Source organism: Cricetulus griseus, chromosome 4 (genome assembly GCF_003668045.3).
Source record: "Cricetulus griseus strain 17A/GY chromosome 4, alternate assembly CriGri-PICRH-1.0, whole genome shotgun sequence".
NCBI classification, from domain to species: Eukaryota; Metazoa; Chordata; class Mammalia; order Rodentia; family Cricetidae; genus Cricetulus; species Cricetulus griseus.
The window spans coordinates 113,665,363-113,687,703 of NC_048597.1; the positions used below are offsets into that span (position 1 = coordinate 113,665,363).

Below are 22,341 nucleotides of genomic sequence, written 5' to 3' on the forward strand. Positions count from 1 at the left end.
CTATGCGTCCCTGTGTGAGCACATGCCTCGGCAGGCCAGGACTCCTCTGCCAAAGGGCTCATTGTGAATTCTTCAGATAATGAAGCCCACACACAGAGATTCCTGGGATTAGAAAGAATATACACAAGAAATATTGGCCTAGGTGATGGGGGTGAGGCTCCTGGATTAACATGAAGCCCTGGATTTGGTGCCCAGCAGGACTTTAAAAAGGGCTGGGAGGCTGGAGAGATGGCCCAGCGATAAGAGCATGTCCTGCTCTTGCAAAACTCTTGAGTTCTATTGCCAACACATACGTCAACTCAGAACTGTATGTAATTCCAGCTCCACGGATCCAATGCCTTTGGCCTCCATTGGCAACTGCACTCACATGCACCCCCCCCACACACACGCTTAAAAATAATAATAAAATAAATCTTAAGAAAAAGAGAGAGAGAGCCAGGCAGTGGTGGTACACACCTTTAGTCCCAGCACCCGGGAGGCAGAGGCAGGTGGATCTCTGTGAGTTTGAGACCAGCCTGGTCTACAAGAGCTAGTTCTAGGACAGCCCAAAGCCAAAGAGAAACCCTGTCTCAATAAATAAATAAATAAAATATGAAGAAGAAAAGAGAAAGAGAGAGAGAGGGCGGGAGAGCTGGCTCAGGGTTAAGGATACTTGCAGTTTTTGTAGAGGACCGAAGTTTAGCTAACTGTCTGAAACTCCAGCTCCAGAGGATAGATTTCCTCTTCTGGCATCTGGGGTCACACGCCCACCCCACAGGTGCACAGCTCCAATCAGACCAAATGCAGACAGACACAAAAATAAAACTAAATCTTAAAAGGGTATGTGTGTGTAGTTGTCTGGAGCCCTTACCAGGTTTTAACCCTGGAGGAATGACAAACTCAGGGAGTTGGTTTTGAGTATATAAGTTTTACTTCACACTTATGTCAAAGTAACACAACGAACATAAGAAAACAATCTTAAGAACCATAGACACTAAGCAGGAAGTATTCTGCAGTGGCAGCCGGTTTGGGCTCCGGACTTGTGTTCCTCTGAATTCAGGTGGTCCAGTCATTCTGAGGGCCCCAAAGTCGTGGTATCCGGGTTTTAGACGGGGTAGCTCTTAGCTTGATGGACTGGTTGTTTCAGGTTAGCAGTGGAGAGCTCCAGGACATAGAGTCATGGTACACTCTAAAGTTCCCAGTTCTGAGCTGGTTCCTTAAATAGCTTTCTAAATCTTGCTAATCACACCTTGCCACACTTTCTCACTCTTATCTCCAATAGTCGGGTAGTGGGCCTATACTTCCTTTAATCCTTCTCCAGCCAGGCCTTCGCCTGCCTGGTTTTAAGCTTGTCTTAATCTCCCTTCAGGCAGGCCTTTGCCTGCCTGGTTACAGGCTCCTTACAGTAGTGCTACACACTTGCAATCCTGGCACATGTGAGCAAGAAGCAAGAAGATCAAAAGTTCGAGGCCATCCTAAATTACATAGATACTTTGAGGTCAGTCTGGGATTCTAGTCAAATGGTCTTCTGAGCCACACCCCAGCCCCTCACTGGGGGATTCTAGGCAGGGAGGTTCTACCATTGAGCCACACCCCAGCCCCTCACTGGGGGATTCTAGGCAGGGGCTCTACCACTGAGCCACACCCCAGCCCCTCACTGGGGGATTCTAGGCAGGGGCTCTACCACTGAGCCACACCCCAGCCCATCACTGGGGGATTCTAGGCAGGGGCTCTACCACTGAGCCACACCCCAGCCCCTCACTGAGGGATTTTAGGCAGGTGCAGTACCTCAGAGTCACTCTCCTAGTCCCTCTGTGACTTTGTTTTTCAGGAGTGATGGAGACCTTTCCCTGTCAGTGCAGGTAGACAGATGCTTTTAGGTTTTTAGTGACTATATATTATGAATATCATCATTTCTCCACCTATTTTACTACTGATGGATTCTTATTGTGTTTTCTCTTCCTCCCTGAGCCATTTTAGTGAACATTTTAATACATATACTGGTGCGCATGTATGCAAGCACTTATTTTCATTTTAGTGTGTGTATCCCCATTTATGCATGTACCACAGCACACTGTGGGTCAGAGGACAGCTTGCAGGAGTCAGTTCTCTCCTTCCAGCCATGAGAATCCTGAGGATTAAACTTGGGTCCCTCGGGCTTGTGGGCAAGCACCTTTACCGGCTGAGCCACCCTACCAACCCTCATGCAAACATTTCTGTGAAAGGAGTCCCTAGAAGCAAAATTCTGACTGAAGAAGTACAAACTTGGGTCTGGAGAGATGGCTCAGAGGTTAAGAGCACCGACTGCTCTTCCAGAGGTCCTGAGTTCAATTCCCAGCAACCACATGGTGGCTCACAACCATCTGTTATGAGATCTGGTGCCCTCTTCTGGTGTGCAGATATACATGGAAGCAGAACGTTGTATACATAATAAATAAATAAATAAAATCTTTAAAAAAAAAAGGAAGTACAAACTTACAAACTAACAAGGTGAGGGCTGGAGAGATGGGTGCAGCAACTGGGTGCTGTAATCCCATGTCTGTAATCCCAGAATTCCAGAGGTAGAGGCAGGGGGACCAGAAGTTCAAGGCTGGAAAAAAGAAAAGAAAAGAAGTTTGAGGCCAGCTTGGGCTACATAAGACCCTGTCTCAGAGAGAGACAGAGACAGAGACAGAGACAGAGACAGAGAGACAGAAAGAGACAGAGACAGACAGAGAGCGAACATTCCTGTCTCTCATCAATCATTTGTAGAGGGATTCATTAGACACACCTTATCTGTCCGAGCTGGGTGCACTGGTCCCTTGTTGCTCAGCAGATGACGTGGTCACAGCAGGGACAGTGGAGACATGCTCACTGAGGACAAGAGGAAAGTCCACATACCCAAAACAAAAGTAAAGACATCAAGAACTCAATGATGAGCCTGAGCAGTACAGAGGCCAACAGACCTCCCAAAGCTGAGGTCTTAAAAGGGCACCCCACATCTTGGGACATGACATCTGTCCTCTGTGCCCATCTGGAAAAGTTCTCTTTCTTATTATTAAAGAGGAAGCAAGAAGGCAAAGCATGGCCAGGAGTAGGGGTGCAGCCTTTAATCTCAGCACTTCAGAGGCAGGGGCGGGGGGGAAGCTCTGTGAGTTAAAGTCAAGCCTGGTCTACAGAATGAGTTCAGGTCAGTCTAGGCTACATTAGAGAGTCCAGGTCAGCCAGGGCTATATAGAGAGACTCTGTCTCAACAACAATAACAAAAAGCAAGGCAAGCAATTAAAAACTGCTAATGTTCGACTAAAGGGTTCAAATGAAAGCCTTTGTGCTTACCAGGGGCGCTTGGTGGAATATGTCTAGACAGGCAGAAAAGTTCATATGTAAACAAAAACTCTGCTGAGTTTGCTAACCATAGTGCAAGCCCACTTGGAAATCACCAGCTTCAACGCTTGAAAAATGCCACCTTGGGGGACCTCCCTCCCACTCCCCTTCACGGTGGTACTGGTGGTTGAACCCAGGGCTTCTGACACAAGCCCTGTTATTTCTCTGAGATGAAATCTTGTGCATCTCAGGCTGGCCTCCATCTCCCAAGTGCTGAGGTGTGTGGTCTGCTGTCAGCTTTTTTGTTGTTTTGTTGAAGTGAAGTGTCTCCCTCTGTGTAGTCCCAGGCTGGTCTAGAACTCATTATCCTCCTGCCATTGTCTCCTTCGTGTTAGAATGACAGGTGTGTACCACCATGCCTGGCCAGGAAGTATCTTTAGTTTTTACCTTATTTTTTTGAATTTTTGTGCTGGGGGGTCTCGCTATGTATAGCTCTGGCTGGCCTTGAACTCACAAAGATCCAGGTACTTCTTCTCCTGAGTGCCAGAATTAAAGGCCTGTGCCACCAAGCCTAGGCCTAGAAAGTATCTAATTATTATTTTTCATTATGTGTATTTGTGTGTGTCTATGTGTTGGGATGTACATGTTAGTGCAGTACCCTCAGAGTCCAGAAGAGGGTGTTGGATCCTCTGAAGCTGGAGTTACAAATGGTTGTGAACAGCCTGATGTGGGTACTATAAACTAAACTCAGGTCCTCTGCAAGAGCAGCAGGTGCTCTCAATCACTGAGCCTCTCTCCAGGCCTGGGAAATATCTAGTTCTTCAATTTTTATTTATTTACTTAAAATTTTATTTGTGTATTATATACATGTGTGTGCATAAGTCCATTCATCTATGCAGGCTATTGCAGAAGTCAGAGGCTAATGTTAAGATATATCCTCAGTTTCTCTCTACTTCCTTTTTGCTGTTGTTGGTCTATTTATTTATTTACTTATTTTGATACAGGGTTTCTCTGTGTAACATTTTTGTTCTGGAACTCACTTTGTAGACCAGGCACTCCTCAAACTCACTGAGATCTGCCTGCATCTGCCTCTCAAGTGCTGGGTCTAAAGGCGTATGCCAATACCGCCTGGTTCATTTTTTTTTTTTAATTTGAAACAGAAATGTGGAGCTGGGTGTTGGTAACACACTTCTTTAATCCCAGCACCCAGGAGGCAGAGGCAGGCAGATCTTAGTGACTTTGAGGCCAGCCTGGTCTACAGAGCGAATTCCAGGACAGCCAGGGTTAACAAGACTCAGTCTCAAAAAAAGAAAAAAATTATGAGGGGGTGTGTGTGGTGACCTTTTATGCCAGCATCAGGAGGCATGACAATTGGACCAATGTGAGCTCAAGACCATTTTGGTCTCAGAGTGAGTTCCAGGCCAGCCAGAGCTACACAGTGAGCCACTGTCCCCAAAATGAAAATTGTATTAATATTGGGCTAAAGAGATGGCTTAGTGGTAAGAACAGCTGTTTCCTTCCAGAGGACCTGAGGTCCGGCCCCAGAGCCCACATTGGGGAGCTCACAAGCAATTGCCTCTGACTCTAGTTGCAAGGTATCTGATGCTCTCTTCTTGCCTCTATGGGAACTCACACAGACACATACACACAAGTGAAAGTGTTTTTTTTTTTTTTTAATATGTGTATAAGTTTGTGTTTACAAGAGTCTAGTTACCCATAGAGACCAGAGGAACTAGTTATAGTCAGTTGTTTCTGTTTTTTGTTTTGTTTTTTGAGACACGATTCTCTGTGTAGCCCTGCTTGTACTGGAACTCTTTCTGTAGACCAGGAGGGCCTTGAACTCACAAGAGATCCACCTGCCTCTGCCTCCGGAGTTCCAGAACAGCCAGGGCTACACAATGAAACCCAGTATCAAAAAACAAAAAAAAAAAAAAAACAAAATAAAAGGATACTAGAGACTTGCAGAGGACCTGGATTTGATTCTCAGCACCTACATGACTGATCACAAGAGTCTGACCCCAGCTCCAGGGGATCCAACACTCTCCTCTGTGCATGCATGTGGCTTACATACATGTATGCAAGCAAAACACTCGCGTGTATGAAATACTACAAAAATAAGTAAGTAATCATACTGCCTGAGAAGCTGAGGCAGGAGGATGGCCGCTAGTTTGAGGTCAGGCTGGGTTACAGAGCAATAACACACAGTTTCAAGAAACCAAAAAAAGTGAAAACAGAACGAAACGAAATGAAATAGAATACAATTAGTTAAGTAAGATGACACAAATGCCCTTTCCTAGAGACAGTCTCCTGGATCGCACATCCTCAAACGCGGCCTCCTGCAGCCACAGCGGCCTCTAGCGGCCGGTGCGTAGCGACGCTACACTCTCTGCGCAGGCGCAGGAAGAAACAGCCTCTCTCACTCCCACTTCCGCTCCCCTCCCTGCGTTGCCCGGAAACCAGGGTCGAGACGTCCGTGAAAACGTCACGGGGCGGAGCCTCGGCTGGCGGGAACCGCGGGCGCCGGAATGGAGGTGCAGGAGAGCGGCTGTGACGCGGCGGAGACTCGGGCGCAGGAGCCCTCGCCTGTCCCCAGCAAGACCGCGGGCGGCGCCGGCCACTACGAGCTGCCGTGGTGAGCGCGCGGCCCTACTAACGCCCCCGTGAGGGTGGTGCGAGTGAGGGCGGGCCGAGCTGCAGGGACCCACCCGGCTTCCGGCTGGGTCTGGGGGACACCTAAGGTCCGGTCGACCCCGGTAGTCCAGATTTCCTTTTTCTTTTTCTCTTGAGACTGGGTTTGTTTTTCTTGAGCCAGGGTAACCCAGGCTGGTCTCGAACCCCCTGTGAAGCAGAGGATGACTTTGAACTGCTGCTCCTTCTGCCTCCGTGGGATGACAGGAATGCTTCCTCCCTTAAAGCAATGCTGGGGCTGGAACACCGCCCCTCGTGCATGCTAAGCAAGTACTCAGTGCCGTTCTCAGCCCTGGGCTTCTCTTCTACTTTCAGCAGTCCTCCTGCCTCAGCTTCCCTAGTGCTGGAATGACAGGTGTGAGCTACCAGGCAAAGGTAGAGATTTTTCCTTACGGAAATCGAGGGATGTGTCTCAGAGTTCAGCTGTCTAAGTGGGGCTTGGACCTGATTAATAAGGGCACCCATTTTTCTTTTCCTTAAGACCGGTCTCACTACCCTAAGCTGGCTTTGAACTTTATACATAGCCAAGAATGATCTGAAATTCTGATCCTACCGTCTCTTCCGCCTATGGCTCAGGTGTGGACCACCACTCCTGGTTTATTGGATGGAAATTGATTGCAGACATTTGTACAAAAGCACATGCTATCATGGACCTACCCCTGGCACTTTTTTCTTTATCAAATGTGAGGTGTGTTGCACCAGACAGCGGAGAGATCCCTTAGCTCAATGAAGTAATCTGGACTATCTCAAGCAGTGGTTCTCCACCTTTCTAACGCTGCAACCCTTTAATACAGTACCTCATGTTGTGGTGACCCCAACCATAAAGTTATTTTCATTGCTACTTCATAACTACTTTTGCTACTGTTATGAATCATAATGTAAATATCTGTGTTTTCCAATGGTCTTAGGTGAGCCCTGTGAAAAGGGTCGTTTGACACTCCGGAGGGGTCGTGACCCATAGGTTGAAAAACCATTGATCTAGAATAATACTAGGAAAATATTATGAAAGCTGGGAATGTGGCTCAGTGGCAGAATTCTTGCCTGACATGCTCAGGGCCTAGGGTTCCATCCTCAGCACGCTGGGGGTGGGAGGAGGGAAGCTCACCATGTTACACCTGTTAGGTCATTATCAGCTACATAATGAGCTTGAGGCCAGCCTGGGCTATATGTGTCCTTGTCTCCAAAAAACAGTCCCAGTGAAATGGCTCAATGTCAGTGCTTGTAGCCAAGCCCGACAACTTGAATGTAATCCCTGGATTCTACATGTGGGAAGGAGAGAACTGACTCCTAAAGGTTGTTTTCTGGCTCACACAAATTACATATATATATATATATATATATAGCGCATTCAGAAGGCTGAAGTTGGTGGACCTGAATTCAAGGCTATCCTGGTCTACATAGGGACTACATGGTGAAACCTTGTCTCTGAAAACAGAGAAAGAAAAGAGAGCAACAGAATATAATAAAGCTTTGATGGTCAAACCATTGTAAATCTACCATATTTGTACCCAGAGCTGGAAAAGGTCGTTTTCTCTCTTAACGTTGCTTGTTTATTTAAAAGGCAGAACTTAGTGATCAGAAGGCTGAGATAGAAGGGTCATGAGTTCTGGGCTATCTGGAGATGTGGCCCAGTTGATAGGACGCTTGCCTGCCATTTGGAAAACCCACGTGTCCCTCCCAGCACCTCATTAACTGGACGTGGTGATACCTGTGATTCTGGAGCTAGGGAGGCAGAGGCTGAAGGTTCAGGAGTTCCGAGCTAGCCTGGGCTTCATGAGACCCTGTCTGTAAATAAGTAGATTCCAAATAGGCACAGTGGTTTTTGTTTTTTAATTTACATCTATGGATGTATGCAGTGCCCTCAGAGGTGAGGAAAGGCAATTAGAATCCCTGAAACTGGAGGTGATAGATGATTGTGAGCTGCCAGATGGGTGCTGGGAATTGAATCTGGGTCCTCTGGAAGAGCAGCTGGCACTCCAAACCACTGAGCCATCTCTCTAGCCACAAGGGAATGATGTTTTAATGAAGTGTCCAAGGGCCTTTTCAAAATTGCTTAAGAACTGCCCACACAAGCTTCCCAGTCATCGCCCCAGACCACCAGTTGCTGCTTGATGGGGGCAAGAGTAGGCCATCTGGGACAGCAGCACAGAGTAGGCCATCTGGAACAGCAGCACAGAGTAGGCCATCTGGGACAGTAGCACAGAGTAGGCCATCTGGGACAGCAGCACAGAGTAGGCCATCTGGGACAGCAGCACAGAGTAGGCCATCTGGGACAGCAGCACAAAGTAGGCCATCTGGAACAGTAGCACACTGTGGGCCAGCCAGTCTGCCCCGCACAACAGAGACCCTTAAGACCGCAGCACCGACCTCATTTGGTGTGACAGAAATGAGTGTACCTGGGTTGATCACTGCGCACTTGCCAGCCTCTGCAAATGCTGTGCGTCAGAGCTGGCTAGACAGAAGCCACAGCTCACGCTGTGGTTCCCTCTGCTGTGTGGAGTGGACAGTGGAGGAGCTGTTCTGTTAGCTTTTTAGTTTAAAGCTTTTTACATTTCTTTATGGGGGGGGTCTTGCATCTGCCATACCACCTTTGTGGGGGTCAGGGACCAACTTCTAGGAGTCTCTTCTACCACGTGGGTCCCAGGGATTGAACTCAGGTGGTCAGTCCCATCAGCAAGCACCTTTACCCACTGAGCCATCTTGCTGGCTCCTTTTTTGTTTCTGTTTTTGGGGTGTTTGTTTTATTTTGTTTTCGAGACAGGGTTTCTCTGTGCTTGCTTTGTAGACCAGGCTGGCCTGGAACTCACAGAGATCTGCCTACCTCTGCCTCCCAAGGCTGGTATTAAAGGCGTGCGCCAACACCGACCAGCTTTTTCTTTTTTCTTTCTTTCTTTCTTTCTTCTTCTTCTTCTTTTTTTTTTTTGAGATTTATTTTATTTTCTGTGTGTGTTGTCTGTGTGTATTCCTGGGTACTGTGTGCGTGCAGTACATGAAGAAGCTAGGAGAGGGCATTGTGTCCCTTGGAATTACAGTTCCAGGAGGTTGTAAGCCACTGTGTGAATACTAGAAGTCAAACTCACATCTTCTGCAACAGCAAGTGCTCTTAACCACTGAGTCATTTCTCTAGCACATTCTTTTTTAACTTATTAGAAGTGTCTCATTTAGCCCAGGCTAGCATGGAACTTGTTATGCAGTTGAGGATAGCTTTGAACTTTTGAACAGGGTGTTGGTGGTGAACTTTTTTTTTTTTTTTTGGTTTTTTGAGACAGGGTTTCTCTGTGGCTTTGGAGGCTGTCCTGGCACTAGCTGTTGTAGACCAGGCTGGTCTTGAACTAACAGAGATCCACCTGCCTCTGCCTCCCGAGTGCTGGGATTAAAGGTGTGCGCCACCAACGCCCGGCGGTGGTGAACTTTTGAACCTCCTGCTTCTACCCCCAACATACCTGGGATGCAGATTTCTGCTACCATACCTGGATGGTTTTTTTTTTTTTTTTAATTTTTAATGTGTGTTGGTGTTTTCCCTGCCTGTATGTCTGTGTGAGGGTGTCAAATGTCTGGAACTGGAGTTACAGACAGTTGTGAGCTGCCATGTAAGTGTTGGGAATTGAACCTGGGTCTTCTGGAAGAACACTCAGTGCTCTCAACCACTGAGCCGTCTCTCCAGCCTGTGATTATTTATTTTGTCGGTGTGTGTGCCATGCATACAAGTCCCACAGTGCATATGGGCATCACTTCTCTTCCTCCACCATCCTGGTTCTAGGGATTAAACTAAGGCTCACTAGCTTTGCTGTGAGTGCCTTTACATGCTGCGCCATCTTGCTGGCTTCTTATTTCTTTGTTTTTGAGGCAGTGTGTGTATGTGGTAGAGGCTGGCCTGGACCGGGGGTGGGGGTGTGGGGGTGTGTGTGTGATCCTCCTGGCATGGCCTCCCTGAGTTGGCATTACAGGTAACATGGCCTCACCCTGCCAGAATTTGCAGGGTTGCCCTTTCCTTTGGGTAATGTGAGGACAACCATATCAATATTTGCCTTTTCCTAAAACAGGGTTGAAAAATACAGACCAATAAAGCTGGATGAAATAGTCGGCAATGAAGACACAGTGAGCAGGCTAGAGGTAAGGGGTTCTGGAAACCCCGCTGACATCATGCTGTGGGTCTGCCAAGCCAGTGGTAATGGGAGAAAGATGCAGAGATGTGGAAGGGGGGTGACTTGACTGTTCCTCATGGGTATCACAAAGTACCTGATGATCTCAACTTAAACCAAGAGGTAATTTGGCGTTAGCTCATAGTCTGAGGTCACAGTTCATCCTGGCGGGGAAGGCGTGGCTGCAGGAATCTGAGACAGCTGGTCACTTAGCCCGCTTTCTCCTTTTCACTGAGTCTAGGACCCCAGCCATGGGAGAATGCCACCCACGTTTAGGGTGGGTCTTCCTACCTCAGTGGAGGGCAGAGTTGGTTCCCTCCCACCACCCTGTGGGGCCTGGTAATGGATGACAAACTCAGCTTGTTAGCCTTTGCAAGTGCCTTTATCTGCTGAGCCAGCTTGCCAGCCCCCTTTTTTGTTGTTGATTTTGGGGTTTTGTTTGTTTGTTTGTTTGTTTGTTTGAACATATTACTCACTATGTTTCACTGGTTGTCCTGAAACTTTCTATGCAGACCAGGATGGCTTCTAATTCACAGAGATCTGCCTGCCTCTGTATCTTAAGTGCTGGGATTCAACAAGTGTGCCACCACACCTAGGCTATTTATTTGTCTTCCAGACAGGGTTTTGATCTATAGCCTGGGCTGGCCTTGAGTTCCTGATCCTCCTCCCTTGACCTCCCTGTTGCTGAGATTAAAGGCATGTACTATACTTAATGAATTTCTTGTACGCAGGTCTTTGCAAAAGAAGGCAATGTGCCTAATATCATCATCGCTGTGAGTACTTGGGTCTGATCCTCTGGGTGTCTTGCATCCCATGTCCACTCCTTTCCCGGGGAGGCCCACAGGTCCCTCCTGGGTTGTTGGGGAATCAGGAACAAGTGCCAACAGTGGGGAGTTGTGGGAGCATCAAGATCTACTTGGGAATCCTTTATAATTAGCTAATTAATTATGTGTATGGGTGTTTTGCCTGCATCTGTGCTTGTATACTACGTGCATGTCTGTTGCCCTGGGAGTGGGGGGTAGTGGTGATGCACCCCTTGGAACTGGAGTTACAGTTTGGGGCATTGGGAATGGAACTCAGGTCCTCTGGATGTGAAGCCAGTGCTGAGCCATCATCTCCCCAGACCCTGGGTCCTTCCTGTATGAAACAGTTAGGAGAGCTCTTACCCACAGGGTCCCCCAGGAACTGGCAAGACTACCAGCATCCTCTGCTTAGCAAGAGCGCTGCTGGGCCCGGCCCTGAAGGATGCAGTTCTGGAGCTCAATGCATCAAATGACAGGTACAGTGGGGAGGGAAGGCAGAGGCCTCCTGCTGTGCTTGAGTGTAGAAGCTCTACTTGGTTCCAGTGTGTACCTGGTGCTTGTTCACTGGCTCCACATTTAACGGGGGAGTCACTGCCTTGTCGGAGTGTCAGAGGAGCATCTTCAGGGTTCCTTATTTTGATGAAAATGTGTTTTACTCTTGTTAAAATTTGTTTTTATTGCTGCTTAGTTATTGTGGGGAGGGGCATATGCCATGATGTACACATGGAGGTCAGAGGACAGCTTCTTGGGAGTTGTTCTCTCCTACCAAGTGGGTCCTAAGGATCAAACTCAGGTTTTGAGAGTTGGCAGTAAGAGCCACCCCCCCACCCCAACCCTGTTGTCTCTGTATGTGTGTGTGCGCGTGTGCTCACATCATGGTGCATGTGTGAAGATCAGAATATAATCGTGTGGAATTCATTGTTTGTTGTTTGTTTTCTTCTACCTTTATGTGGGTTCTGGGGATTGAACTCAGGTTGTCAGTCTTGCATGGTCTGCCAGCAGGTACCTTTACCCCACTGTGCCATCTCACCATCCCTGAAAAAACTTTTTAAGTGTCCACTTCAGTCATATTCCTATTATTGTGCAACAACTTTCTGACCTTGCAAAACTGAAACTGCCCTCAAGCACCTCCCCATTTCCCCTCTGCAGCCCAGCAGCCACAGCCCACCTTCTGGTCTGTGTATTTGACTGTCAGCTAATGTTCTCAGGTTAAACCACAGTCCTGCAACCCTCCAGGCTATAGGGATGACTTAGGAGCCCCTTGTGAGCTAGGAATGGTGTGTAGGAAATGCCAGCACTAGGAAGTCTAAGGTTGAGTTCCAAGTCTGCCCAGGTGCCATATAAAGACCCTCTCTCAAAAAATAAAATATGGGGCTGGAGAGATTGCTCATCAGTTAAGAACGTGTGGTGTGTGCTGGAGAGATGGCTCAGCCGTTAAAGGCTAGGCTCACAATCAAACATGTTAGAGTTGGTTCCCACCAACCACAGCTGTCTTTCCAGTCACCAGAAGAAAAACAAAAAGAACATGTGATGTGTGCCTTTAATCCTAGTACTTGGGAGGCAAAGGCAGGCGAATCTCTGAGTTTGAGGCCAGCCTGGTCTACAGAGCAAGTTCCAGGACAGTCAGGGCTACACAGAGAGATCCTGTCTTGAAAAACAGAAAAAGAACATGCTGCTCTTGCAGAGGCCCAGAAATCCTTTCCTTACCCCTTCATCAGGCAGCTCACAGCTGCTCAGACCTCTAGCTCCATGCATTCACGCAAGCATATTAAAAAAGTAAAATAGGACCACCCCTGCTGTGCCAGCCTGAGAGCCCTGGTTCTGCTCATATAACTCAAAGTGAAAGCAAAAACTGGGTCTTTAAAGTTGTCTTCTGGTGTGTGTGTGTGTGTGTGTATGTGTGTGTGTGTGTGTGTGTGTGTGTGTGTGTGTGCGCGCGCGCGCGCGCGCGCACACACACACACACACACACACATACACACACATACACACCCACGGGGAGAGAGAGGAGAGAGAGAGAGAGAGAGAGAGAGAGAGAGAGAGAGCGCACCTCTCCCATGATAATAAAAATTTCCTGCCTTCCTGTTTCAGGGGGATCGATGTGGTGAGGAATAAAATCAAAATGTTTGCTCAGCAGAAAGTCACCCTTCCCAAGGGCCGACATAAGATCATCATTCTGGATGAAGCAGACAGGTGGGGACTGGAGATGGGTGTCCCCAAGTAGCCCAGGTTGGCTTCAGACTTCCAGCCCTTCTGCTTCTGCCTCCAGAACAGAAGGGATGGTGGGGCCATGCCCCAAGACCCAGTACCAACCACCCTCTTATGCTTGCCTCAGCATGACAGATGGTGCTCAGCAGGCCCTCAGGAGAACCATGGAAATCTACTCCAAGACGACCCGCTTTGCTCTGGCTTGTAATGCTTCAGACAAAATCATAGGTGAGCATGCAACCTGGGCAGCTGTATCCAATGAGGCTTCCGTTTATTTTATGTATATGAGTGCTCTATCTGCATGTATGAGTATAGGCCAGAAGAGGGCATTGGATCTTACAATGTGGGTGCTGGGAATTGAACTCAGGACCTCTGGAAGAGCAGCCAGTCCTCTTAACCTCTGAGCCATCTCTCCAGCCCGAGGCTTCCGTGTTATTTATTTACTTTTTTCATTTGTTTTTGTTTTTGATTATGTTTGTCTGTCTGTCTGAGTATATGTGCCCTGGAGTTGGGGTTACAGGCAGTTGTGAGCAACCTGATATGGGTGCTAGGAACCAAACTTGGGTTCTCTAGAAGAGTAGCAAGTACTTTTAATCGGAGTCATTTCTCCAGTGTGTGTGTGTGTGTGTGTGTGTGTGTCTGTGTGTGTGTCTGTGTCTGTGTCTGTGTGTGTGTGTGTGTGTCTGTGTCTGTGTCTGTGTCTGTGTGTGTGTGTGTGTGTGTGTGTCTGTGTCTGTGTGTGTGTGTGTGTGTGTGTGTGTGTCTGTGTCTGTCTGTGTGTGTCTGTGTCTGTGTGTGTGTCTGTGTCTGTGTGTGTGTGTGTCTGTGTCTGTGTCTGTGTGTGTGTGTGTCTGTGTCTGTGTCTGTGTGTGTGTGTGTCTGTGTGTGTGTGTGTGTGTCTGTGTCTGTGTCTGTGTGTGTGTGTGTCTGTGTGTGTGTCTGTGTGTGTGTGTCTGTGTCTGTGTGTGTCTGTGTCTGTGTCTGTGTGTGTGTCTGTGTCTGTGTCTGTCTGTGTGTGTGTGTGTGTCTGTGTGTGTGTGTCTGTGTGTGTGTGTCTGTGTCTGTGTGTGTGTCTGTGTCTGTGTCTGTGTCTGTGTCTGTGTCTGTGTGTCTGTGTGTGTGTCTGTGTCTGTGTCTGTGTCTGTGTCTGTGTCTGTGTCTGTGCACTCCCAGGCTGACCTTGACCTCACTTTATAGCCCAGGGATGCCTTGAACCTACAGGGTCCTAAGTTCTTCCTGCTTCAGCATCCTGAGTTGTTGGAATGACAGGCCTGAGCCACCCAGCGTGTCTTGAACATACTCTAGTTGTTTTGTGTGCTGCTGCCCGGTATGGCCAGGTCTCCGCCTCACCACAATGTCTCCTTATGGGGCCCTTTGGCCTTCAGCCAGCTGCTGCCCACAGCACTGGTCCACCCTGTCAGGCTGGTGTCACACCTCCCTCTTGCCTACTCACCTACCGCGTGAGTCACCCTGTGCCACCCTGTCTCTGTTTCACTTCTGTCCCGCTTCCCCGCCTCTGTACCGCGTGCGTGCGTGCGTGCGTGCGTGCGTGCGTGCGTGCGTGTGTAAAATCATACATAGGTTTGTTACACATGCCTTTTCTCTACCAGCTCATGACTCCCTAGACGGGCAAATTACTTAATGTTGACAGGGATACCCCCCCCCCATTTATTTTAAAATTACATTTTGTGTGTGCATGCACACGTGTGCATGTTGGGGGCCATGTGTCTGCATGTAGATGTCAGAGAATGATTTGTAGAAGTCAGTTATTATATATGTGGGTCCCAGATTTGAACTCATGTTGTTAGTCTTGGTGGCAATCCTCTTCATCCACTGAGCCATCTTGCTAGCCCCCTGTCCTTTTTATTCTTGGTGTTGGTAGTGTTTGCTGTGTTTTTGAGCCAGAGTCTCAGGTAGGTAGCGCAGGCTAGCCTTGAACTGACCTTGTAGCTGAGGTTGACCTTAACTCATGATCTTCCTGTCCCTACAGGAGCTATGTAATCCCAAGTGTTGGGGTTTCAGGCAGGCACCTCCTTGCCTTGTTCCCCTGTGGAGCATCAGAGAGCTTGTTGAGGTTCCATTCCCTCCCAGCCTGACTGAACTGAACTTCCCCGAAGGGCCCACCCATTGCAGACTCCAGAGGCCCTAACTCCTCTTCCGGCTGGGTGCATGGGACTTTTATGTGTGGCAGTGTCTGTCCTGAGGCTCCTTTTCCCTCCAGAAGCTGGACCTGACCTACGTGTTCTGGATGTTGCTAACTCAGGCCTCTTTGCTTTTTTATTTGTTTGTTTGTTTGCAGTTAAAGGCAGGCACTCATGGGTGTAAGGAAACACAGACATGCGTCTTTTTCATGGGTGTGAAAAAGACCCTCTGCAGAGCATGGGGCGGGACTGGGAAAGCAGAAAATCCAGCCTCTTTATGTCTCATCTGGTGGTTTGACACTTGGCTCTAATCAGCTGTGTTCTGGTCAGCAGTCAGCCTTGCCAGGGAGCCCTCACTCTGCTGTCTCTGTCCAGAGCCCATCCAGTCACGCTGTGCAGTGCTCCGCTACACCAAGCTCACCGATGCTCAAGTCCTCACCAGGCTCATGAATGTCATCGAGAAGGAAAAAGTACCATACACAGATGATGGCCTGGAAGCCATTATCTTCACAGCCCAAGGGGACATGCGCCAGGTTAGTGGGTGACTGTCACTGCCTGTCTTAGTTAGGGTTTCTATTGTTGTGATGAAACACCGTGACTAAAAAACAAGCTTGGGAGGAAAGAGTTTATTTGACTTATACTTCCATATTGCTGTTTATCACTAAAGAAGGCAGGACAGAACTCAAACAGGGCAGGGACCTGGAGGCAGGAGCTTATGTAGAGGCCATGGAGGAATGCTGCTTACTGGCTTGTTCCCCAAGCTCAACCTGCTTTCTTATAACACCCAGGACCACTAGCCCAGGGCTGGGCCCACTCACAGTGGGCTGGGCCTCCTCCATCAATCACTAATTAAGAAAATGCTATACAGCCAGGCAGTGGTGGCACATGCCTTTAAAACCAGCACTTGGGAGGCAGAGGCAGGCAGATCTCTGTGAGCTGGAGACCAGCCTGGTCTAAAAAAGCTAGTTCCAGGACAGCCTCCAAAGTCACATAGAAACCCTGTCTCGAACCCCTCTCCCCCCCAAAAAAGAAAGAAACTGCCGTACAGCAGGATCTTATGGAGGACCTCATTTGAAGCTCCCTCCTTCAGATAAGTCGAGTTTGTCAAGTTGACATTAAGACTAGCCAGCACACTGCCCCTACAAGTTGAGGTTGGGGAATGAATGTTGTACCTTGTCTGGCTAAAATAAAGACTGAGGCCCTAGCACTCTGCAGGGATGTGCGCTGCTGGATGGTGGGCTTTGGGTCTCTGAGAGGCATGAAGGGAAAGACACCATAGTCACCCTTGATATATCTCTTGCCTCCCTCCAGGCACTGAACAACTTGCAGTCTACCTTCTCAGGATTTGGCTATATCAACAGTGAGAATGTGTTCAAGGTACTGGGGCCGGGAGAGGGCTGGTCTGCAACAGAGTGACCTACACAGCCATTGTTCCTACCACAGCTTTGTCTCATATCCAAGCGAGAGGGTCTTGTGGGGGTTCCACATGCGAGTAGTGTGAGAGGCAGATTTGGGCTAGCCTGCAGCTATCTACTTCATTCCTCATCGCCTCCTTGCAGAGCTGTTCTTATCCCCACCTGTGCTGTGGGTCAGGCTCCCTTAGCCATCACTCCAACTCTTCCCACCCCTCCCCTCCTGTCTTTTTCCTTCTTCCTCTACTCTTCCCTCCCTTTTTTTTCTTTTTTTCTTTTTTTTTTTTTTCCGTTTTTCAGAGACAGGGTTTCTCTGTGTAGCTTTGGAGGCTATCCTGACACTTGCTCTGGAGACCAGGCTGGCCTTGAACTCACAGAGATCCACCTGCCTCTTCCTCCTGAGTGCTGGGATTAAAGGCATGCGCCACCAATGCCCGCCTCCCTCCCCTCTTCTTGACTGAGTCAAGAATATGTACCCAGGCTGGCATTGAACCTTACCTCCACCACCGAGAGAGAGAGAGAGAGAGAGGAGAGAGAGAGAGAGAGAGAGAGAGAGAGAGAGAGAGAGAGAGAGGGAGCAAGAAACAAAAAGAGTGCAGCTTGTCTGTAGACAGAACAGTGAGGATGGAAACACAAGCTTGTTCCACACTCCCTGACTTTATTTTAGCGACAGGTCTTAATCTGTAGCCCAGACTGGCCTTGAATTTGAGATTCTCCGGAGTTACTTGGGGTTTTGCTTTTTGTTTTTGTTTTTTGGTTTTTTTTTTGAGTTTGTGCCACCACTGTTGGGCTCTTCCTGAGTTTGAGGACACAGGCATGTGCCACTATGCCATCATCATGCCTTTAATGCCACCCACAAAGAGTTTTTTTGGACCTTTGGCTGCTTTGTGGTTCATTCATTTTGGATATAAGAAATTAACCAGGGCATCAGGAGCTGTCATATTTGGGGATGTCTTTGGAAGTGAGAAGGGTGTTCCCTAATCTCATTCCAGTTGTTGGAGACAGTGGAAATTAGTGTGTGGGCCTCATGGTGTGTCTCCTGATTGTTTGCTCAGGTCTGTGATGAGCCCCACCCACTGCTTGTGAAGGAGATGATCCAGCACTGTGTGGATGCCAACATCGATGAGGCCTATAAGGTGGGCCTCTTGTTCCCTCTCCTGATTTCCATGGTGCATTGCCACTTTTGACTCAAGTAGCAGGAGCCCAAGGTGGCACCAGGACTGCATCACTTCCCTTGGCCCTTAAAGTCACTCTCAGCTTCGGGTGTGCTTTTCTTACTTTGCTCATCACTCAGAACCTGACAAAAGCACTCAGCAGAGGCAGGCTTTATTCAGACTCAGTTGGAGTGGGTACAGCCCTCGTGGCGGGAAGGCATGACAGCCTGTGGTGGTGGGAGCACGTGGCTGAGATGCTTTACATCTTTTTTTTTTTTAATATGCACTGATGTTTTGCCTGAATGTGTGTCTGGTTCCCCTTGGAGTCCAGAAGATGGCATCAGGTCCCCAAGATTGGAGTTACAATTGTGAGCTGCTATGTGGTTTCTGGGAATGGAACCCACATCCCCTTGAAGAGCAGCCAGTGCTCTTAACCACTGCCATCTCTCCAGCCCCCATGAGCTGCCTCACATTCAGACCTACTGCCAAGCTATCAAGACTCCACCTTCTAAATCCACAACCTCCGAGAACAGCCCCACCAGCCATGAAACTGATCCACAGAGGTGAAGCCTTGTCCTAAGACATACTACAAGTGGTAGACCTGGGAGCCAGCTTCATGTGTCTAGTATGGCCGTAGGGCATGGTTCCCTGAGCAGATGCCAGTGTGTATGATGACTTCAAATATGTAGATTCAGAGGTGTGATTGCAGACTCTTTAATCCGTTTCTCGTCTGCAGCTGGAAGCTGACTAGGGGCAGGGCAGGGTTGGGCTCAACAAGAAACTGGAGTGCCAAGCAGGGAAACAGGTACAGCTAGAGGCTGTTTCCTGAAAGAAGAAGAAAACTAATCTGAACCCCTTACTCTAAACCCCAACACTACCCAGAGTCCACCCCCAGGTGCCAAGGCTCAATGGACTGTCTCTAGACACAGGCCTGGACTGGGGAAAGTGGACAGAGACTAAGGACATTGTGCTCTGCTTAGGTTGTCTGGTCCCATCATGCAGGGGCCTTTCTTACTGGTTCTAGATAAAAACCTGATGTAGACAAAGATAGTAGACCACTTGCCTGTACTTGAGAACATATGGTGTCTGCTGGGAAAATGAGCTGAATTACCTGCCATGACGGAGGGCTGGTTGACATCCGTGGGGCCCACCAGCACCTCCGTAAGGTCCAGGTGATCCATCTCAAAGCCTCGTGGATCACCTGACCAAGCTGTACCCTGGTGTGACAGGCTAGGGCCACTATGGATCCAGCTTCATCTCCCTTTCCTGTCCATGCTGTTGAGAGTATGTTGGGTCTTCTCGTCTAGATTCTTGCTCACCTATGGCACCTGGGCTACTCACCAGAAGATATCATCAGCAACATTTTCCGAGTGTGTAAAACCTTCCCTATGGCCGAATACTTGAAACTGGAGTTCATCAAGGTTAGTCAGAGCTCAGGATTACCTTGTGCACTTTTGAGTCTGGTGGCTTCTTGCTTTGTTTTTAGACAGGGCCTTATAGTGTAGCACAAGCTGGGATTACAGGCTTGTGCCACCACACTGCTTTGCATTGGCTTCTTCACTATGCATAGTACCTTCCAGATCTGTTGTGACATGTGTCTGTGGCCTGGCCCTTATCACTGAGCAGTATTCTGCTGTGTGGCTGTGTCATGGTCACTTGTTCTCTAGGAAGGGCATTTGGGTTTCTGTGGCTAAAAAGTCACTGCACACTAGCACACATGAAACAGCATGGCTGCTAACCAAGTTCTTGTTCTACATGGGTGGGTTCCCAGGTATGAGACCACCGACTCAGACAAGTGTATGTTTAACTGTATAAGAATTTGAGGCCAGGTGGTGGTGGTGCACGCCTTTGATCCCAGTATACAGACTCTGTGAGTTTGAGGCCAGCCTGGTCTACAAGAGCTAGTTCCAGGACAACCTCCAAAGCCATAGAGAAACCCTGTCTCAGAAAAGAATTTGACTGTGGCTGGATAGTGATGGTACACGCCTTTAATCCCAGCACTGGGGAGGTAGAGGCAGACGGATCTGTAAGTTCAAGGCCAGCCTGGTCTTACAAGGTGAGTTCCAGGACAGCCAGGGCTGTTACATGGAGAAACCCTGTCTTGAAAAAAACAGGGTTGACTCATTTGGAATCATGCCTCAAGTGTGCAAAGCCCTGGGTTGACCCTTAGCACTGTGTAAGATGGGGTGCTGCTAGGTATGTGGTGTACATCTTCAGTGCTACAGTGAGACTTTGTTTTAAAACAACAGCAGCAAAAGTAACTGGGTGCCTCTTGCCTGCCTGTAGTTCCACACCCTGGAGGTAGAGGCAGGACACTAAGAAGCTCAGGGCTATCCTCAGCTCCATAGGGAATTTGAAACCAGCTTGAGCTATGTGAGATCCTAGAGACTGTGGCTGTAGCTCAGTGCTGGAAGCTCTGGGTTTACTCCCTAACCCTGAAACACCCTTTTTTACTGCATGAGCTGAACTTGAGTGAAGCCAGGTCCAGCCTCTTAGTATGCTACATTTTGAAGTCATTCTATCTATTTTAAACCAACCCCTAGTTTACATGAAAAGGAGCCAACAATCCCAGCTTCCCCACCCTTTCCTTTCTGCTTGTGTTTCAGGAGATTGGATACACTCACATGAAAGTGGCAGAAGGTGTGAACTCCTTGCTGCAGATGGCTGGGCTCCTGGCCAGGCTGTGTCAGAAGACCATGGCTCCAGTGGCCAGTTGAGATGTTCTCCACTGATGATCCAACTTTCCAGTCGTGGCAAGATGTGCCCAAGACTACATTACTTCTGTTTTGGGAGAACGGGGTCTCTTATAGCCCCAGCTGACTTTGAACTGCTCTGCAACTGTGCCTGACCTTGAACTGATCCTCTTGCTTCTGCCTCCTGAGTGCTGGGGTTACAGTGTACCACCACGCCTGGTTATTCGGTGCTGGGGATGGGATCCAGGGCTTGTGCACGTCAGACAAGCCCTCTGCCAGCTGTGTGGTTGAGCCCCAGAGGGTTGCCACGTTGCTGCCAGTGCACTTCAGCTCTTCATATCTGAATTCAGCTTCAGGCCCTGGATATGGGGCGTGGTGGGAAGGACCCCAGTCTTCTCAAGTCTTGGGGTTGTAGCTGATAAAGCCTTAAGATGTTTGTCTTGCAGTGCTTAATTTCTTGAGGCCTTGAGGAAAACCAGTATCTTGTTCTGCCTGTTTTATCCTGCTAGTAGAGACAGTGCCCTGTGACCAGTGAGAGTGCAGCCGATGAAGGTGCTGGCGAAGCCCTTGTCCACTTGAGTTCCATCTCCAGAACCCACGAGAAGGTGGAAGAAGAGAACTGACTCCACAAAGATGTTCTCTGGGCAGCCAGGTGTGGTGGTGCACGCCTTTAATCCCAGCACTTGGGAGGCAGAGGCAGGCGGATCTCTAAAGTTCAAGGCTAGCTTGTTCTACATAGTTGAGGACTACATAGAAACTACATAGTCTTGTCTCAAAAAAAAAGAAAAGTGTCCTGGGCCCTGCATACATGCACACACAATAAGTAAAATTAAAGAAATGAAGCCAGGTACAGTAGCACACACCATAATTGTTTTAAATTATTTAATGTGTATGAATGATTTATTTTAAAAGTTGTTTTGTCTTTCTTTTACATGTGTGGGTGTTTTACCTGTGCATGCAGTCCCTGAGAAGACCAGAAGAGGGCATTGGACCCCTTGGAACTGGAGTTGCATATAGTTGTGACTGTCCATGTGGGTGCTGGGAATTGAACCTAGGGCCTCTGCAAGAACAGCCAGAACTGCCTAGCTATCTCCCCAGTCCCACAAACCTATAATGCCAAGCACTTAGGCTAAGTTCAAATTAGCCCTGTTATAGTGAGTCCAGGCCAACCTGGAAAACATAAGACCCTCTGTGTCACTGCCTAACAGTTGGGTTCTAGGTGTTTCTTCTAATATACTAACTTACGGCATTTATCTCCTCTCAGAATACATTTGTGATGGCCTGGAGAAAGGGGCTGGACATGAAGTGCACAGCCTATACCTCTCTGGACCTCGGGGCCCTTTCTACTGAGTAAGAACCTTGGTCTTAAGCCAGGCAGTGGTGGTGCACACCTTTAATCCCAGCATTTAGGAGGCGGAGGTAGACAGATCTCTTTGAGTCTTGAGGCCAGCCTGGCCTACAGAGGGAGTTTCAGGATAGCCAGGGCTACACAAAGAACCTTGATCTTCATTTCTGGCAATGGTCTTTACCAGAGCCTGGCATGGTGGCACAGGCCTATCTATAATCTCAGCACCCAGAATGCTGGGGCAAAGAATTGCCATGAGTTCAGTGCCAACCAGCCTGGGTTACAAAGTGAGACTCAAATGACAAAAGAGTCTTGGCAAGGTGACTCAGCTGGTAAAGGCTCTTGTCACACAAGCCTGTCAGTCAGAGTGTTGTCCCCGGAGTCCTGAAGGTGAAAGACCCCGCTTCACAGAGCTGGCCTCTGACCATGCCTAGGCACTAAAGGGAGGTGGCTTGGTGAGTAGAGTACTTGTT

At 48.6% G+C, this 22,341-nt stretch overlaps 1 protein-coding gene across 5 annotated transcripts; it reads left to right on the top strand.

Moving 5' to 3' along the window:
* Nucleotides 1-5,756: 5,756 nt before the first annotated feature.
* Nucleotides 5,757-21,401, top strand: Rfc2 (replication factor C subunit 2). Of its 5 annotated transcripts, none has more exons than XM_027416135.2 (12): nucleotides 5,757-5,914; nucleotides 10,014-10,083; nucleotides 10,844-10,885; nucleotides 11,285-11,391; nucleotides 13,007-13,108; nucleotides 13,251-13,351; nucleotides 15,598-15,797; nucleotides 16,576-16,641; nucleotides 17,732-17,812; nucleotides 18,162-18,393; nucleotides 19,138-19,251; nucleotides 20,437-21,401. In XM_027416135.2, the coding sequence occupies exons 1-11, from the start codon at nucleotides 5,808-5,810 to the stop codon at nucleotides 19,206-19,208; spliced, it is 1,179 nt and encodes a 392-aa protein (XP_027271936.1). In that variant the 5' UTR covers nucleotides 5,757-5,807; the 3' UTR covers nucleotides 19,209-19,251; nucleotides 20,437-21,401. The 5 variants fall into 5 exon arrangements, with proteins under 5 accessions (XP_027271936.1, XP_027271937.1, XP_027271938.1 ...); XM_027416136.2 differs by having other exon boundaries at nucleotides 5,758-5,914; nucleotides 15,640-15,797; XM_027416137.2 differs by lacking the exon at nucleotides 18,162-18,393 and having other exon boundaries at nucleotides 5,758-5,914.
* The last annotated feature ends 940 nt before the right edge of the window (nucleotides 21,402-22,341 follow it).

What these genes read in the sequence shown, in the direction of transcription:
- Rfc2 (XM_027416135.2), top strand. Translation starts at nt 5,808, where the DNA reads ATGGAGGTGCAGGAGAGCGGCTGTGACGCGGCGGAGACTCGGGCGCAG. An exon ending in ATTCTGGATGAAGCAGACAG is followed by an intron (nt 13,109 to 13,250) that starts GTGGGGACTGGA and finishes TGCTTGCCTCAG; the next exon opens with CATGACAGATGGTGCTCAGC. An exon ending in TGCTTCAGACAAAATCATAG is followed by an intron (nt 13,352 to 15,597) that starts GTGAGCATGCAA and finishes TCTGGTCAGCAG; the next exon opens with TCAGCCTTGCCAGGGAGCCC.